The sequence below is a fragment of the Barbus barbus genome (genome assembly GCF_936440315.1).
Source record: "Barbus barbus genome assembly, chromosome: 12".
NCBI lineage: Eukaryota > Metazoa > Chordata > Actinopteri > Cypriniformes > Cyprinidae > Barbus > Barbus barbus.
The window spans coordinates 8,506,048-8,524,244 of NC_136740.1; the positions used below are offsets into that span (position 1 = coordinate 8,506,048).

The 18,197-nt window shown below is 36.6% G+C and overlaps 1 protein-coding gene across 1 annotated transcript in view; it reads left to right on the top strand.

The window, feature by feature from the left end:
* Positions 1-18,197, top strand: part of LOC306877488 (triple functional domain protein-like) — a gene marked incomplete at its 5' end in the record, with an annotated part of 158,405 nt that overhangs the window by 60,809 nt on the left and 79,399 nt on the right. Inside the window, 3 exons of the mRNA XM_079429257.1 lie at positions 8,275-8,467; positions 10,765-11,253; positions 12,559-12,681. Coding sequence (XP_079285383.1) covers positions 8,275-8,467; positions 10,765-11,253; positions 12,559-12,681 — 805 coding nt within the window. The remainder of the gene's footprint in view (positions 1-8,274; positions 8,468-10,764; positions 11,254-12,558; positions 12,682-18,197) is intronic.

An 18,197-nucleotide genomic window follows, 5' to 3' on the forward strand; every position in this document is an offset into this window, starting at 1 on the left:
CCAATCAAGCACAGTAACACCATGGTCACTGATCCAGCTTTTGGTACTTTTGGCAGTGTGGGCAGGTGCTAAGTCCTGCTGGAAAATGAAATCAGCATCTCCATAAAGCTTGTCAGCAGAAGGAAGCATGAGGTGCTCTAAAATTTCCTGGTAGATGGCTGCGTTGACTGTGGACTTCAGAAAAGAGTGGACCAACACCAGCAGATGACATGGCAGCCCAAATCATCACTCACTGAAAACTTTACACTGGCAGACCTGCCAACCTGTACGCATTTTGCGTAGCGGGCACGCAATCAGAGCGCTGGGTTCATTCCCCATCTAGCAAGTGCGATGATTGACAAATGCGTAGACCTATCATTAAAAAGAGACTGCAAATAGACAGCAAAACAAAATCCCTCTTGGTCTCGTACCTTTTTTACTCCCGTCGTCTGATTTCTGAAAAGAGGACAGTACACACGGTACTTACAACTAAGGTAAACGGGTTGGGGTGGATGTGGAAAGTTAAAATATTGAGTTGAGTTAACTTAATCCTCTGGAGTCGACATTGATATTCTAGATGAGCTGTGAACAGAATAAAAGCACATTCATATTCAGTCAGATCTGCTGCGGTTTGTGTTCATATAGCTGCACGCACTCACTGAACAGTGTCCTAATATTAGGGCTTTTAGTCCAAAAAAAGTGCACGTACTTGGATAAATACTGATATATTTGCACTAGAGCTTCGCCCGTGTCTTATAAACCTTTAAAAAAGTCTTACCTGAACATTCAAATCTGTGTTCAGCTGCTGACAGAGCAGACAGTTACCATGTTTGAGTAACAGCTTCACAAACAGTCTTTTCAACTACACAGTATTATTTCTGTATTACAGTCATTCATAAGTTAATAGTTCAGATATAAACACTGATGTTTATGGTAGCGATCAAAATAGACCATTTGAAAGTTAACTGGCGCTACAAATAACGTTTGTGTCGATTGCATTGTTTCGCCACTAGGTGCAGAAAAGTGACTTAAAAATGTATTCGTGATTGAATCAAGAGATTCGTTTAAAAACACTGATTCATCCAGTAAAGAAACAAGTGAAGTATTTATGAGTGAGACATTAAATCATTCAAACCACTTTTTCATCATTTTAATATGAACTAAATATATTATAAATACATATTAATTTAAATGTTTAAAAATTCAAAGTAAACACTTTTAAATAGACTGCAGCAATGGTATTTTGTCACACATTATTTTGTTTCGTGGGAGAATCGTGAGCTCCGTTTGAGACGAAAAAAATCGTGATTCTCAATTTATCCAGAATATGTAGTATGTGACTGAATGCAGACCTTTGGTAAATATCTAACACGAATAACGTTATCCTAACACTACATAGATTTCAAGCTATTTTGCCTATTCACCAGGCATTTAAGTTGGCAAAGTAGTGTAAAGTTATGTGGTCGGTGACAGAAAAGTGTGTGAGTGTTCATGCCTTGCAGCTAAAAAAAGAGCAGCAGACCTAAAAAGAAACCAAAAAGAGTCCATGCCCCACAGCAGTTCCTCACAAAATATACTGATATGATAAATCTTATGAAAAATTTGCATCTGAAAAGAGGACTTTGGACCATTGAGCAACAGTCCAGTTCTTTTTCTCCACAGCCCAGGTAAGACGCTTCTGACGTTGTCTCTGGTTCAGAAGTGGCTTGGTAGCCCTTTACCTGAAGACGTCTGAGCGTGGAGACTCTTGATGCACTTGAGTCCAGCTTCAGTCCACTCCTTGTGAAGCTCTCCCAAGTGTTTGAATCAGCTTTGCTTGACAGTATTCTCAAGCTTGCGGTCATCCCTGTTGCTTGTGCACCTTTTCCTACCCAAATTCTTCCTTCCAGTCAACTTTGCATTTAATATGCTTTGATACAGCACTCTGTGAACAGCCACACCTTTTAGTAATGACCCTCTGTGACTTACCCTCTTTGTGGAGGGCGTCAGTGTTCGTCTTCTGGATCATTGCCAAGTCAGTAGTCTTCCCCATTATTGTGGTTTCAAAGAACAAGAGATACCCGGAATTTACGTATACGTAAGGATGGTCATTAATTGAAATATAAATGTAAATATTCTAATATTTTGAGATGCTGATTTTTGACTTTCATGAGCTGTTAGCTCTAATCATCAAAATTAAAACAAAAAACTGTTGAAATGTTTTACTTTACATGTAATGAATCTAAAATATATAAAAGTTTCACTTTTTGAAATAAGTTACAAGAAAAAATGATATTAGTATAGCAGAAGTATAGCAGTACACCGGAGAAAAAAAAAGAATAACTGCAGGGTATTTTTTATTAAGTACGTAATATGTATATGCATTTGTAGTATACTTACCATGAAATATACCCTTTTTCTGTTAGTAAACATTGTGACGTTTTTCTGTTGGCGAAGCTTAGCTGGAGGCAGAAAGATTCCACTGACCGATTCACTAACGCTAGCTATGAAGTCTGTTAGCTTGTTTTTTTAATAATAACTGGAGAAATTCCGATTTAACCTGCATATGTAAGGTCACTCACTGTCTGGGACCACGATTGTTATTTGAAAAGGTTAACTTCAACGGACGAAACCAGACTGACCGACCCCCACACGCTTTTACTCAAAGGATGGACGATCTGACGGGATTCCCTTCGGTTGAGTGCTACACATCTAACCTGTATAGTTAAGACAAACTTACTGTGTCTATCTAGTCATGAAGATGTATAAATATTTCAATTTCAGCATTGTGATGGCCATGTATTGGGCCACACATAACTTCTATAGACTATCTTTGCACTGATTAATAAAAACAAGCACATTGTTACATTGGTTTAGCATGTTATCTTTATTTGTCATTTTGCACGGGCTTGGTTATTTGGCTTAAAGCTAAAATGTTAAAACCAGTTAAAATTCTTTTGACTTGAAAGGTGACTAAAATTGAACAAATAACTTCCGATTAAGTTACAGAGTAGCAATAGGATTTCGATAATAAAATGTACCTGCTGTGTCATGTGTACCCAAGCCAGACTCCTAACAAAGGGGTTCAAACAGGAAGTTGAACTGTTTTATTGGATTCTGAAGGAAGTTGGAATGTACCAACTATGCTTAGTTGGAAGGAACATTGGAAAATGTGATGTCTTGATTAAGGTGATTTTTTTTGTCTTGCACAATGCTATTTACATTAACTAAAGTTATCCATGGCTCTAACTTTAGTCGAATGTATTATGTTAATTCCTGGATATTTGTGGTTCATGTCTGTGTGTATTTGTAATTTTTGTTACTCCCCTTTTTCTTCTTAAATGGTGCTGGTCACCTTATTTAAATTCAGTGTATGTCTTGTCTTGGGGAGGTGGGTGATAATTCTTATTCTGGGAAAGTTGTGCTGTAGTTAGTCCTCTGTGAGTTTGAGAGTCTAGAGCAATGTAAGGTGACTCTTTCTACTCCAACTGTATCCATGTGAAAGGGATGGTATTTTGCTGATCATTTGATTTTCACCATATTTTTTGTCATCGAAAAGATGTCTGAAGTCACCTTTTCCCTTGTGTAAGCAAGAGTCATTAAAGACCATCACAATTTCACTCTGACCCCTGGTTGTGGCTATGGACGTTTTTTTTTAATTGATGTGATTTTGCTAATGTAGTGAGATGCATAAGAAATCTTTATTCGCACCCATAACAACAAAAGACAATACTTTATTGAACCTTTTCTGATAAGAAATGTGCACTTCAAAGGCGAGCATTTTTGACGACCGTTTCTGTCCAGTCCGCTCATTTAATCTCGTTTCACCTGAACTGTCGTCGTTTTTTTTTTTTCTGGCACTGGCAGCAGGTATGTGATCAAATTTAAAATTAGAGCCTCTACTACATCGATTCGGGCACCCAACATCACAACATGATATTTTAAGCTCCTTGTGTAGCCGAGTCTGCGCTGGTTTGAATCGGCCACCTCCAGTTTTCGCTTTGTTTTGCCTCCAGCTAGCGCTGTGACGTAATTGGGATGTCGGCCGTAAAAGTGTCTATAAATGTATTCTAAATACATTTTAGTATATTTATTTTTCACTAGGGTTGTTACAAAACATTTGTTTACAATAGATTGTTGTTTTGAATATTATGTTCATCAAAGACTCGTGAAAAAAGTATTATGGTTTGGCTGCTATAGGGTGTTCTTGGTGGTTGTTGTGGCATTGAGACAGTTGCTTGGGTGTTCTGGTGGGTTACTAGCATGTTTCTAATGAAATGAAAACTGCTGCTCAAGAAAGCATTTTCACAAGCAAGTTTTCATTTTGTTTAATTTACAGTTTCTTTTCATATCTATATTCATATACAAGTAATGCCTGTGGCTAAGCTTTTCCCTATCTTAAACACACTTTAACACACAGAATACCTTAACAACTGCATACACCTTAGCATTACACTTAAGCACTGCAGTGAGCATAATTTTCATTTTCTTCAGAAAACTTTCAAGTCTTGTTTATGTATTATTGTCAAGTCCTGGTTTTGTTTTTAAGCTCCCAGGTTTCTGGTTTGTTTAGACATCACATGGCCAATTTGTCCTTCTGTAGTTAGCATTGATTTGACTCGGTGAAACTCAACCAGCTCCACGTGAATCTCTGCTTTCAGCCAGAGGGTTCCATGCCTGCACAGTTCAAAACTTTATGTAGGTTATCATCTGCCGCAGGGTTCTCCCAAACTTTACTTCTGTTCTGTTGTCCGTAATCACTCTGTTTGAGCCAAACTGAATAATACAGAAATTAAACTTCATCTTCTCGACAGCTGTAAACACATTATCCACTTTGCACAGAATAATATGGCGGTTTGAAAGGTGACTAAAATTGAACAAATAACTTCCGATTAAGTTACAGAGTAGCAATAGGATTTCGATAATAAAATGTACCTGCTGTGTCATGTGTACCCAAGCCAGACTCCTAACAAAGGGGTTCAAACAGGAAGTTGAACTGTTTTATTGGATTCTGAAGGAAGTTGGAATGTACCAACTATGCTTAGTTGGAAGGAACATTGGAAAATGTGATGTCTTGATTAAGGTGATTTTTTTTGTCTTGCACAATGCTATTTACATTAACTAAAGTTATCCATGGCTCTAACTTTAGTCGAATGTATTATGTTAATTCCTGGATATTTGTGGTTCATGTCTGTGTGTATTTGTAATTTTTGTTACTCCCCTTTTTCTTCTTAAATGGTGCTGGTCACCTTATTTAAATTCAGTGTATGTCTTGTCTTGGGGAGGTGGGTGATAATTCTTATTCTGGGAAAGTTGTGCTGTAGTTAGTCCTCTGTGAGTTTGAGAGTCTAGAGCAATGTAAGGTGACTCTTTCTACTCCAACTGTATCCATGTGAAAGGGATGGTATTTTGCTGATCATTTGATTTTCACCATATTTTTTGTCATCGAAAAGATGTCTGAAGTCACCTTTTCCCTTGTGTAAGCAAGAGTCATTAAAGACCATCACAATTTCACTCTGACCCCTGGTTGTGGCTATGGACGTTTTTTTTTAATTGATGTGATTTTGCTAATGTAGTGAGATGCATAAGAAATCTTTATTCGCACCCATAACAACAAAAGACAATACTTTATTGAACCTTTTCTGATAAGAAATGTGCACTTCAAAGGCGAGCATTTTTGACGACCGTTTCTGTCCAGTCCGCTCATTTAATCTCGTTTCACCTGAACTGTCGTCGTTTTTTTTTTTTCTGGCACTGGCAGCAGGTATGTGATCAAATTTAAAATTAGAGCCTCTACTACATCGATTCGGGCACCCAACATCACAACATGATATTTTAAGCTCCTTGTGTAGCCGAGTCTGCGCTGGTTTGAATCGGCCACCTCCAGTTTTCGCTTTGTTTTGCCTCCAGCTAGCGCTGTGACGTAATTGGGATGTCGGCCGTAAAAGTGTCTATAAATGTATTCTAAATACATTTTAGTATATTTATTTTTCACTAGGGTTGTTACAAAACATTTGTTTACAATAGATTGTTGTTTTGAATATTATGTTCATCAAAGACTCGTGAAAAAAGTATTATGGTTTGGCTGCTATAGGGTGTTCTTGGTGGTTGTTGTGGCATTGAGACAGTTGCTTGGGTGTTCTGGTGGGTTACTAGCATGTTTCTAATGAAATGAAAACTGCTGCTCAAGAAAGCATTTTCACAAGCAAGTTTTCATTTTGTTTAATTTACAGTTTCTTTTCATATCTATATTCATATACAAGTAATGCCTGTGGCTAAGCTTTTCCCTATCTTAAACACACTTTAACACACAGAATACCTTAACAACTGCATACACCTTAGCATTACACTTAAGCACTGCAGTGAGCATAATTTTCATTTTCTTCAGAAAACTTTCAAGTCTTGTTTATGTATTATTGTCAAGTCCTGGTTTTGTTTTTAAGCTCCCAGGTTTCTGGTTTGTTTAGACATCACATGGCCAATTTGTCCTTCTGTAGTTAGCATTGATTTGACTCGGTGAAACTCAACCAGCTCCACGTGAATCTCTGCTTTCAGCCAGAGGGTTCCATGCCTGCACAGTTCAAAACTTTATGTAGGTTATCATCTGCCGCAGGGTTCTCCCAAACTTTACTTCTGTTCTGTTGTCCGTAATCACTCTGTTTGAGCCAAACTGAATAATACAGAAATTAAACTTCATCTTCTCGACAGCTGTAAACACATTATCCACTTTGCACAGAATAATATGGCGGTTTGAAAATAAATAATGCACTCCTGACCCTTTTGCTCGGAAATGCAGATATTCAGTATTACAGTATGTTGGAGACGCAGATGTGGCCCCTGGTTAGGAAAACAAGTGGTTTAGTGAGGAACTGTATTGGCGCTTATGGCTGTTGGTTTTGGTTTCTGGTGTGTATCAGATAGCTAGCTGTCTAGATATGTTGTTTGGCCTAAAACTGCAGATTTTAGGCCACACTGGTTGTCCTCCATCACTATTTCATGTCTTTCTCTCTTCTTTTTCTTCACTCCTAAGAAAATTTCTCATTTTTATACACTTTAAAGAAATCTTCCTGACTCATTCCAACCCACATGTTGTTAAGAACCACATAAAATAATTATAATAATCAATTCCTGAAATCAAACCCAACATGTATATACACTCAGAATGCAAGTCTATGAGGCAAGGCATTGTGCAAGGATAAGTGTTTAAACACACACTGTTTTGGATGTATACCCACAATACTTTGAGTTTGTTAATATTGACTAATATGATAAAATCCCTTCTATTCAGTTTTTAACTCCTAATATTACCATTTTACCATCTAAATACTTGATTCTGAATGGCTGGAACTTGTGCGTTTAAACTGTGTAATGCACATGTAGTTCCAATACGCAGCCTTCATTTAAAGCTGATACAAGCACACAAAGACTGGAGATCGTGCTGAACACACAGAAACATAGAAGCACCTTGTTATCAATGCTACCCCATGACGTTTATTAATTAATTTGCAGCAATGAGGTGGTAAGGCCACTGTTTTTGAAGCAAATAAACTCACAGGCACACATATTTTCTCACATAATGCTGAAAACAGTAGCTGCTTAATATTTCTGTGGAAACTGTTTCTTTGATGTTCTTTGAGTTTGAACAACAGCATTTATTTGAAATAGAAATGTCCTGTAACCTTGTCAATATTTTTAGTATCACACAATGTAAGTATTAATGTCTTAAAAAAAGTAGGCCTATTAACCCCAAACTTTTGAACATTAGTGTACGTATAAATAGCCTCACATTGTTATCCCTCCTCTTGTTTTCTCCCTGTCTCACTCATCTCATCCTTCATTCTGTGTTCTGTGTCTCTCTTTCTCTCTCTCTCTCTCTCTCTCTCTCTCTCTCTCTCTCTCTCAGAGAGGGAGGTCAGAATGATTTAGAGTTGTTCAGTGCTCATTCCTGCTTAAGAGTCAGACTAGAGGAGTGCAGATGTGGATATGAAAACATTCTTGAGTTAACAGGCTGTTTTTCGAGCTAGAGAGCTCTTTAGATAGCATTTTTATTTTATTTTAAATTTATCCATTTATTTTTGTTTGTTCTATGGCAGTTTTCTCTAAATTTAGCAAGAAGGGTTTCTTTATCTTTTATATGGTAGATTTGGGTAAGTGTTATTTTCCATGCATGGTCCCTTCGCATTATATATGATGCACAAAAATGTATTTCAATTTGTAGAGATGTCTGAAAGCAGCGGCTCACATTTGCATCTCCCTAATGATGTGAGTGTCAGCGGTGCAGAAGAGCTGATGCTGTGTTTTTATTTGTTTGTGTAGTGAGGAGGTGAGCAGACATGGCTTCACGGTCATTGTGGATATGCGAGGATCCAAATGGGACTCTATCAAACCTCTGCTGAAGATCCTACAGGAATCGTTTCCTTCCTGCATCCACGTCGCTCTCATCATCAAGCCTGACAACTTCTGGCAGAAACAGAGGACGAATTTCGGCAGTTCCAAGTTTGAATTTGAGGTAAGGACTTTGTGCGTTGTAAATTTACATTTAATAATGTGACAGTGAATAAGAAGTTCTGTTTCTGGTAGATACAATATTTTTTTTCTAAAATCTGTTGTGTGAGATTACAGAATATTTCAGGGAAATAAATTAAAGAGAAAACACAGTCTATATTTTACTAGAACATTCCACACTGGTGGTGCGAAAGTAGAGCTGTCAAAATTACTTCTGACCTAGTTCATTAGATCTGAGAGGAAGATGCATGCAGTAGTGTTATATTTAATCTTGAAGGCTTAATCTCCCAAAGGAGGTTTCTTAAATTAACACATCTAGTGTGGCACAACATTCAGAAGTATTATTACATTGTAATAAATGTGTAATTGACAAATACTAAGTGTTTATACCTGCATCACAAATATTATTTGAAGTTGTTTACACCAAAAAACTGGAAAATACTTCTAATTGTACTGATGTAATGCAGACCAGGCTGTCTTGAAGATCTGGTCTCTGTCCACCACCAAGTCTCAAGTGTCCACTGTCCCCTCATGTGTCTACTGTTGTCTCTAATAACATGACCTGAGCTGCAATCTCTGGAATGTTTTTCTGGCTCCTTAAAGTAAAGTGTTCAATGTAACTGATCCAGTAGAGTTTATATTCATCATCAAATCAGTGTTTAACTGCTTTGTTGTTTGAAATAACAACTTGGAAACCTCCCACGGAGTCACAGACAAAACCGTTCCATTCAGAACCCAGAATTGCCTAAATATTTTCATACTTTGCAAGTAATCTGTTTTGGTTGTTGTGAAGATGTCACAAAGATGCCTCACCCACATCTAAAACATTACATTTTAATATTAAATTGCAAAAATGAAGACAAGTGGCCAAAATGTGGAAACAATTTCGAGATAACAAACTATTAATAGTCAAGCAGATATCAAAACAAAATTCAACAGATATCAAATAGTATTTTAAAAACTAGTGTAATGCTTACCGAGGCAGTAATTTGTTGTTGTTATTGTCAAATTTCAAGTCAAATTAGATGTATCTAGTGTTTTTCACTGTTTCAAAGCAGCTTTAAAAAATCACGATGTTAATATCTTAATATTTCCATGCCTTATAGTCACATTCAACATATTAGAGCCATGCAGTGATATAGTTTAAATCTTACGTCAGTACAAGCAGTCGAGCGTTTTCTATATAATATATATGCCCTATGTGAGTATGGATAAAGTTGAACATACTGATATGTCTAATATGTATATTTCTAAACTAAAATTCTAATAAAATGCTAATTCAAAGTATTAGTAAATATAAGGGGTGTTACTTTTCACAAACATGACGGTTTGGTACGTACCTTGTTTTTTTATGGAAACATGTGAATTGCACATAATGCCATTTTTAAATTAAATTATAAATTATAAAATTGATATGTTGTTGTGGTTTAAATATAGTCATTTACACAGTGGCTGTCATAACTTGTTTCATAACAGATTTATTTAAACATACATTAAATAAGACATTACTAACAGGTAAAGTAAAATATAATGTGCATATAGTCTAATATTTCACAAAACGCTCTTCTCTAGGCTTCAATTCTCTAGCGAACTAATGAGCTGGACACTGTTGACTTGCCTGAGGTAAATGAAATGCTACTACGAGACATTTTGTTTACAAGCTGATTTACTGATGTCTTCCCACAGTTGAAACACTGACTGAGTGATTACATGAGGCATGAGATGTTCATTCATGTTTATTTCATGTTAAAACTAGTTGTAAGGAGGAAGGGATGATCACACTGACTACATGATGACTTGATCTGTCTCGCCACATCAAAGAGCACCAGAACGGCATTTATTGTTTTAATTTCCTGGAAAAAATGGACAAACTGTATTCTTATCAAAAGTATAAATCTGTAAGTTTCCAATGAAGTTTTACTCACGCAGTGGTTAAAACAATGCGGTATTTGTTCGCAACACATGCGTACTGAACTGAAAGACCCGTACTGACATTACACCCCTAGTAATTATAATTATCATAATTTAATCAGGGCATTATAGAGGCACTCCAGACATAAAAACTCAAAATCTCAAAATAAATATAAAAAGTCAATTGCAAGTTAAGTCTTTTAATGTGGAGTCCTAGTTCTGTGACATACAGTGTAAATGCATATGTAGATATGTAAAGTGTTCCATGGAGTTCCATTTCAGTTAGGATGCAGTTAAACTAAATTAAAATGAGAAATGTTCAATAGATGAGATCTAAAAATCTGCTACATTCAGAAAATGAACCTAAGTGTCCCACTTTCATCCTTTCAGACCATCATGGTGTCCCTGGAGGGTTTAACCAAAGTGGTTGATCCTTCCCAGCTGACTCCAGACTTCGAGGGCAGTCTGGATTATGACCACGAGGAGTGGATCGAAGTTCGAGTGGCCTTTGAAGACTTCACAAGCAATGCAGCTCGCATCCTTTCCCGTTTGGAAGAACTCCAGGACTTGGTGTCCCAGCGGGAGCTGCCGTCAGATCTGGACGGGTCTCGGCGTGCTATGGAGGAACACGCCTCCCTGAAGAAAAAGGTTACTAAAGCTCCTGTGGAGGAGTTAGATGCTGAGGGCCAACGTCTGCTTCAGCGAATCCAGTGTGGGGAAAAAGGCAGAGGTGATATCCAAGGATTAGCTCCAAAAGTCCAGGCGCTTCTGGATAAACTTCACAGCACACGCCAACATCTGCACCAATCCTGGCACATGCGCAAAGTTAAACTGGACCAGTGCTTCCAGCTGAGACTCTTTCAGCAGGATGCAGAGAAGGTGTGAACATTAATTATATGTGAAGTTTAACGGGGAGAAAACTCAATAGTTTTACATATAATATAGGGTTGGGACCATAACATAATAGATAACACTTCAGTATAGGGAACAATTCTCACTATTAACTAGTTGCATATTAGCATGCCTATTATTAACATAATGGCTGTTTATTAATCCCTTTGAAGCTCATATTCTGCATGACCATATTCTACATCCCTAATCCTACCCAATACCTAACCTTAACAACTGCCTTACTAACTATTAGTAAGCAGAAAAAAAAGAAAGCAGCAAAGAGCTTATTGAGGCAAAAAATTATTACTATGTTTATTGCATGCTACCAAGTTGCAATGATGGAACACACTGGTACTTTTTTGTTGGTGGTTGCATTTTATATCAGAATATTTTCATAAGGGAAACATTTCTGCAGTGTTTTTCTATGCACAAACAAACTGTTTTACAATCTTTGGATGTTATACTAAATATCGTTAGAATGACAAAGAGGATTTTTATTACAAGAACACAATGCTGTAGGAAGAGCTTAATATTCTGATGGATTTGTGCAATAGAATATAAAACCCTAACACACATAATGCAACATGCATACATTTCCATTCAGAAGTTTGTGGTTTCGTATGCTCAGGCTGCATTTATTTGATCAAAAATACAGTAAAAAAAAAGTTATGCTATGGAATGTTATTAAAATTGGTCTATTTTAATATATTTCCGAGTGTAATTTATTCATGTCATGGAAAAGCAGAATTTTTCACTGAAGTTTTCAGTGTCTTTCATATCTTTCAGAAATCATTCCAATATAATTTTTTAAAGAATTCTCTGATGAATAGAATGTTCAAACAAGCAGCTTTTATTAGAAATAGAAATCTTTGTAACATTATAAATGTCTTTACAGTCTTTTGATCAATTTAATGTGCCCTTGCTGAATAAAAGTATTCATTTATTTTACTTTCAAACATATCGACCCCAAACTTTTGAACATTGATGCATGAAAAATAAGCACAGTTAAATATGTTGTACCATTCTGTATATATAGTGAGATGAAAGCGTTATGGGCAAAAACATTTATAGCGATTACAATCAACAAACTTATTTTATATACAAGCCAACAAATAATATCAAAGATAAGCATGGTTTAGTAGAATCCTTTGAAACAGAAAATTAGCAAATACTTTAAAACTTCGCTTACGTTGGTACAATGCTGTTTCTTTATGAAAGTATATTGAAGTATAACATAAAAACAATATTCCAGTATATTTCACAGTTTATGCCTTCTATTTCTCCTCTCAACAGATGTTCGATTGGATCGTCCATAATAAAGGCCTGTTCCTGACAACCTACACAGAGATAGGAGCCAACCATCAGCATGTGCTCGAGCTGCAGACCCAGCACAACCACTTTGCAATGAACTGCATGGTAAGGCTGCGTCTAGTGGTCCAGCAGTAATGCATGTCACCACCTGAGGCGTTATAATGTGTGTTACATCATTTAAACGATGTGCGTTTGTACACATGCCCTGACTCACTTAGTCATGCAAGAATGAACTTTCTGTTGTCATATAATAGTCATGTCAATATATGCTCAAAGGGTATGTAATGCCACGGGAGAACAGTCACACGCAGATACATCATCCCTATGTGTGTGTGTGTGCGTGACCCTGGCAGACATGTTAATCACCCCCAGTAGGTTTCAAAGGCAGAGAGTTTCACAAGAAAACGGCATGGCATCAATCACTGATTTTCCATCTCTATGCTCTCGTCTGCCATCTGCCCATCCATATAATGTAACTGCTGTTCAGCCAATAGGAAGAGTCTACAGCATGTATCTTCTTGCAGTGTTGACCCATGTAGTTTTAAATGCTTTCATATTTTGGGAATTCACAGAGCATGTTCTTTCTCAAATATATAAATCTGGTAACACGTTTATCTTTCATTAACACATCATTAAATCGTAATAATGATGAAATAGACCAGTAGTTGATGTACTTTTATGTTTGAATGTATATAAAAACATCTTTAATCTTCTAAGTCATTAAGTTTAATGACTGCAAATTAGATTTTTGCATTTTTTGAGGAATAAGTGGCGCTTACCCTTGCAACACTTAAAGCACACATTGGGTATCATTCATGAAACACGAGCAGAATACATTTTTGTATAAATTGTTTGCAAACATAAATTTTCAATATAAATTTTCGTATTTATGAAAGTGTTATTTGCTCCCAACTGTGCATACAACTTCCAAATGTGTTGTTTTCTTTTAGGCAAACTGATGGAATTGTATTTTGATAACATTTATTTACCATGATAATATATAATCAAATTAATTGGTTAACCATTGAGTTAGAAGTGAAAATAAATTTAATTGATAAACAACAATGAAATTACTTTCACTTCACAAATCACTTTAGCTTTATTGGTTTATGAAGTATTCGCAAATCCAGAGGAGAGTTTTTGGGTTCAATTTAGCACCAAATTACTCTGAATTTAGGCATAAACTTACATAATGAATGAAGCAGTTAAATTTATATGTACTATTTATTTGATTATTTTTATTCAATTAAGTTTAGTTTGTATGAAAACAGTTACATAAAAAAAACTGAAATGAAACTAGATAAAGTTCTAGATAAACAATATACTGTAGATATGGAAATAAAACCGATTTGAATAAACAATAAAGAAGCATAAGTATGGCGACAAAGCAGATGTTCATAAACATGTAAGAAAACAAAAAATATAGATATAGTAGAAGCAAAATAAATGTAGATCGTAGAATGTAGTTACTGCAGCTAATTATTATTTTTACTATTTTCATGCATTCATGTTCTCCACCCTCATGAATTTTCAGAGATTTTAAGGTTACAGCCTTACCAATTGCTAGGATGTTTTTAAAGGTTTTCATCAGGCTCTTTGTTGCTCTTTTGTTAATGTGTTAGGTTTGGTTGAGTGTGCTAAAATCACATGTCCTGCCTCAGCTGTGAGAACAATCCACCCCCCTCTCACGTTGCTATAACTGTGCACAACTTAACGGATGAAATGCTTTGTCAACTGTTTGCTTTGGGTTAGCCTGACTGTCGGGCAGCCGGCGGCACTACAGCCACCTCCTCAGGAAGTCCTAGGAGCCTTACTTCCCGTCTGATATGAGGCATGAATGGATGTAAACACTCTTTGTGTTAACTTGGTTATAGTGTTAGGTGGTTATTCAGTGTGTATTGATTGATAAGGTGATAATGCACCTTTCTTACCTAACACTGTGTTAGGTAACACAACTAAAATACTTTGTCCGGGGTGACTCTTCTCTGATGTTATGGTTAATGGAAACAGACTTTTAAAAACATTTTAGTTTTGTAATAAGCAAAAATGATCTACACCAGGGTTTCTATAGTTTAACCCTGTAAAACCTTACATATGTGTATGTAATGATAATAATCATATATATTTTTTTTTGGCTCATATAGATGATATACTGTAGGAGTATATGGAACTCATACTCAAAGAGAGAGAAAAAAGTTTATTCAGAGACCCAAATTGAGCAATAAATATTTAATTTGGTGCAGTAGCAATGGCCAAAAAGTAAGATAAAAAAAATTCAGATGGCATGTAATTGTAATGTAATTCAATAAGATCTTTATAACAGTGTAGCGGACTGCTTACATAAAATGCACAGGAACATTAGATCAATAATAATATTATTTCAATAATATGATAATAATTATTAAGTCTCAGTAAGATGATATTTAAATAGTTATATGATCAAAACTGTTGTTTTAATTGTGGTAGGGCAGAACATTCAGTATAATGCAATGCAGTGATGATTGGGAGATGTACAAATAAAAAAGCCTGATGTATCATATTTGATATTTGCATTTTAACATGATTTTTCACAAAAACAAAAAAGTTGAAAAATATGGATAACCATGTACTGTAAACCTAAGTTGCTTAATTTCATTAAGTGTTCATCTTGAAATACTGCTAACAATATAAAAGTTTATTATTTTATATTACCTACTAAAAATCAGTAAAGATTTCACAGAACCACAACCAAAAAGACCTAAAAACAAACAATGCGTGTTTTGATCATGTTAATAATTAGCAGTATTTAGAGAATTTTGCATATCAAATATGATACAGCAGGCTTGGGGTTAATAGCCTGCAGGTTCTGTGGCATTTGCCGTATGTATTGACAGTAATTCAAAAATATACTGGAATATTTGATTTATGGAGACGTCAATGTTCATCACATGGCACACTGGGGGCCTGGTTGTAACCTTTGGTAATAGACATGCTTAAGCAGCTATGTCATTGAGTTCCAGGGGTAATGTCACCTGAGTGGAACGTTACGCTTGTCAAGTTGTAAATTAACTCAGCTCCCACTCTCTTATGAAAGACAATCTGGAGGACAACATGTAGAAAACACTCCTCTGGCTAAAGGCATTTTACACATGGCTGGGTAATCTCTCATCATGCTGGTGTATTGATTAGTCCCAGAGATATCTAGAGGGAGATTTAATGTTCCAGGCACTCCTCTTCTAATCATCCTGTATTTGTAAGAGAAAAGAGGTTTACTGTAATAATATAAAAACCTGGGCGTTTGAGAGTGAAGGGTAGACTGTCCTTGCATGACTCTCTCTGTTTAAGTAGACTGCAAGGTCCAGTATTGTCAAGTGATTTTCTCATGTGAGGAAGGCTTTTGTTCTGCGGAATGTGTGTCTTGGCTGTGTTCAGGTTCTGTAATGTGATCTGTGTAAATGTAGGTACTGTAAAGTACTTCCTTCGTCTGTGCTCTCCTTTTGCTTGACTTGACAATTCTGCCTTTTTTTTTTGTTTTCTGTTTTGGGGTGAGATAATGGCTTATGGTATTGCAAAAGTTATTTCTGTCCAAAATGTAGTTATTACAGGTGCTTGACCAGAATACTAATAGGGAAAAAAAATGGAAAAAAGTTAGTTTTTAAGCTGAATTCTCCTCATTGGAGCAGTGTACGTGCGTGTTTGTAACAGAAAAAGAAAATCGAAAATGAACTGTAAATTTAAAAATCTAACGTGTAAAATTAAATAAACAGAAACGTAGGTATATACAGTGCATTTACATTTAGTCATTTAGTGGATGCTTTTATCCAAAGCGACTTACAAATGAGGACAATGGAAGCAATCAAAATCAACAAAAGAGCAAAAAATATTTGCTTTTTGTTAATTGTATAATAAATAAAAAGAAAACAAAAAGAATAGAGAATTGTTTCTTTGTTTGTTTTTTAAAGGTGGGGTAAGGGATTTCTGGTAGCCAATTTTGACATTTGAAATCACCAAAACAAACACGCCCCTACCCCAAAAGGGTCTTGCCCCTATTTTGATAGCTCCGCCCCACACATACGTACACATCCCATATAACGATTAGTTCTGTGATACAAAGCAAAACCAATGTTACTCACCTATCGAGAAGAAACAAAGCAACCTCTGCATCCGATCGCAGGCCTTCCCACTCTTTGATTTCTCTCCAGCGCTGGAAAGCTGATCCAATATTTACACAGGTCCTACTTCTTGCTTTATCGTAACACCGTGCCTACACCGTCACTGGACGCGACACGACAAATCCCTGACAGTAAACTGTTGCCGCGTTCTATTTATGACATATTGACACAAATTTCAAATGATTTTCATAATTCATGACAACTGTCGTGTCCGGTGTAGACACGGTGTAAGCCTTCTTTTGTTCCGCAGATGTTTTCCTCTTTTGTTTTTTATCCGCTATCTCTATCTTTCTGTCGTCGCACGGCTCGGCTAATGTCCGTCATGTGCACTGATGAGCGCGCTCTCCTTGCATCATGAGTAGACATGCCTCTTACTGATGATTGGCTACAAGTTTGTTTTGATACTGGGCCCAACCCCACATTTAAGAAAACAAGCAGTAAGTAAATGAATAGAGTGAAAGTCTAAAAGGGGCATTTTTTTAAAGAATAGAATTAGAATAGAGAGTGCTAGAGTTAGGGGGTCAAATAAAGATGGAAGAGATGTGTTTTTTAACTGATTATTTTTAGGTATGCACACAGACACTACTGTTCACACGTAAAAAAGAGCTGTTTTGAAGTGTATCGCTTTAAATGCAAATGAGCTGCATATTCCCGCCCCATCTCCAGAAGAGAGCGTCGCGTATACGTCTCTCTGCATTGCATATCTACAGCAATAAACAGCCGGTAGAAGCAACATAACTGAGAGCAAGAGAACCAGTGTTTAGCCGTACATATGGGAAGCCAAATGTACTGAAAGTGGGACGAAAGAGTGCGATGTGAGCTTGCGCTGCACAGACGTGTCATCGGCGCGGATCAATTGAATCTCACCCTACGAAAGGCGCAAACTAATCTCAAGCTGATCAGTTAAAAAATACTTCATGTACGCACACAAATACGGTTAACGACTATAACGACATGACATTCACAAAGGAGTCTGGAGTGACACACATATTTAGGTAGATTTTGAGGCACATTACCTTGAAAAATGAAAGTAATCCACAGCGTCTTCAGCAGTGCAGATGTTGGGAGAAAATGAAGACTCTTATGTTCAGTCTTACATCCAAACACAGAGCACCGGGATTGCTTACGAGACATTACAGCTGCTCGATCGCGGAGAAAATGGAGGACAGCGTACAATCGCTGAGGTTGGAAACTATAGCAATGCAGGGTTGTCAATCAACCCCCGTGGCCCAGCCCTATACAATGTGACGTCCCACTGCATGAGAATCAAAACGGCAGACCTAGTGAGACTGACTTGGTTTAAAGGGGATTAAAAAATGAGGAGTGGGTGGATTTTTATCATTGTATCATGGTTGTGTTCACACACTGCCAACACACATTTATGTCCAAACACCATATAAAAGTGGATTTTGCATAATAGGTGGCCTTTAATGACTAATGCCTTATTCTGCTTAACCATATTTTAGTTCC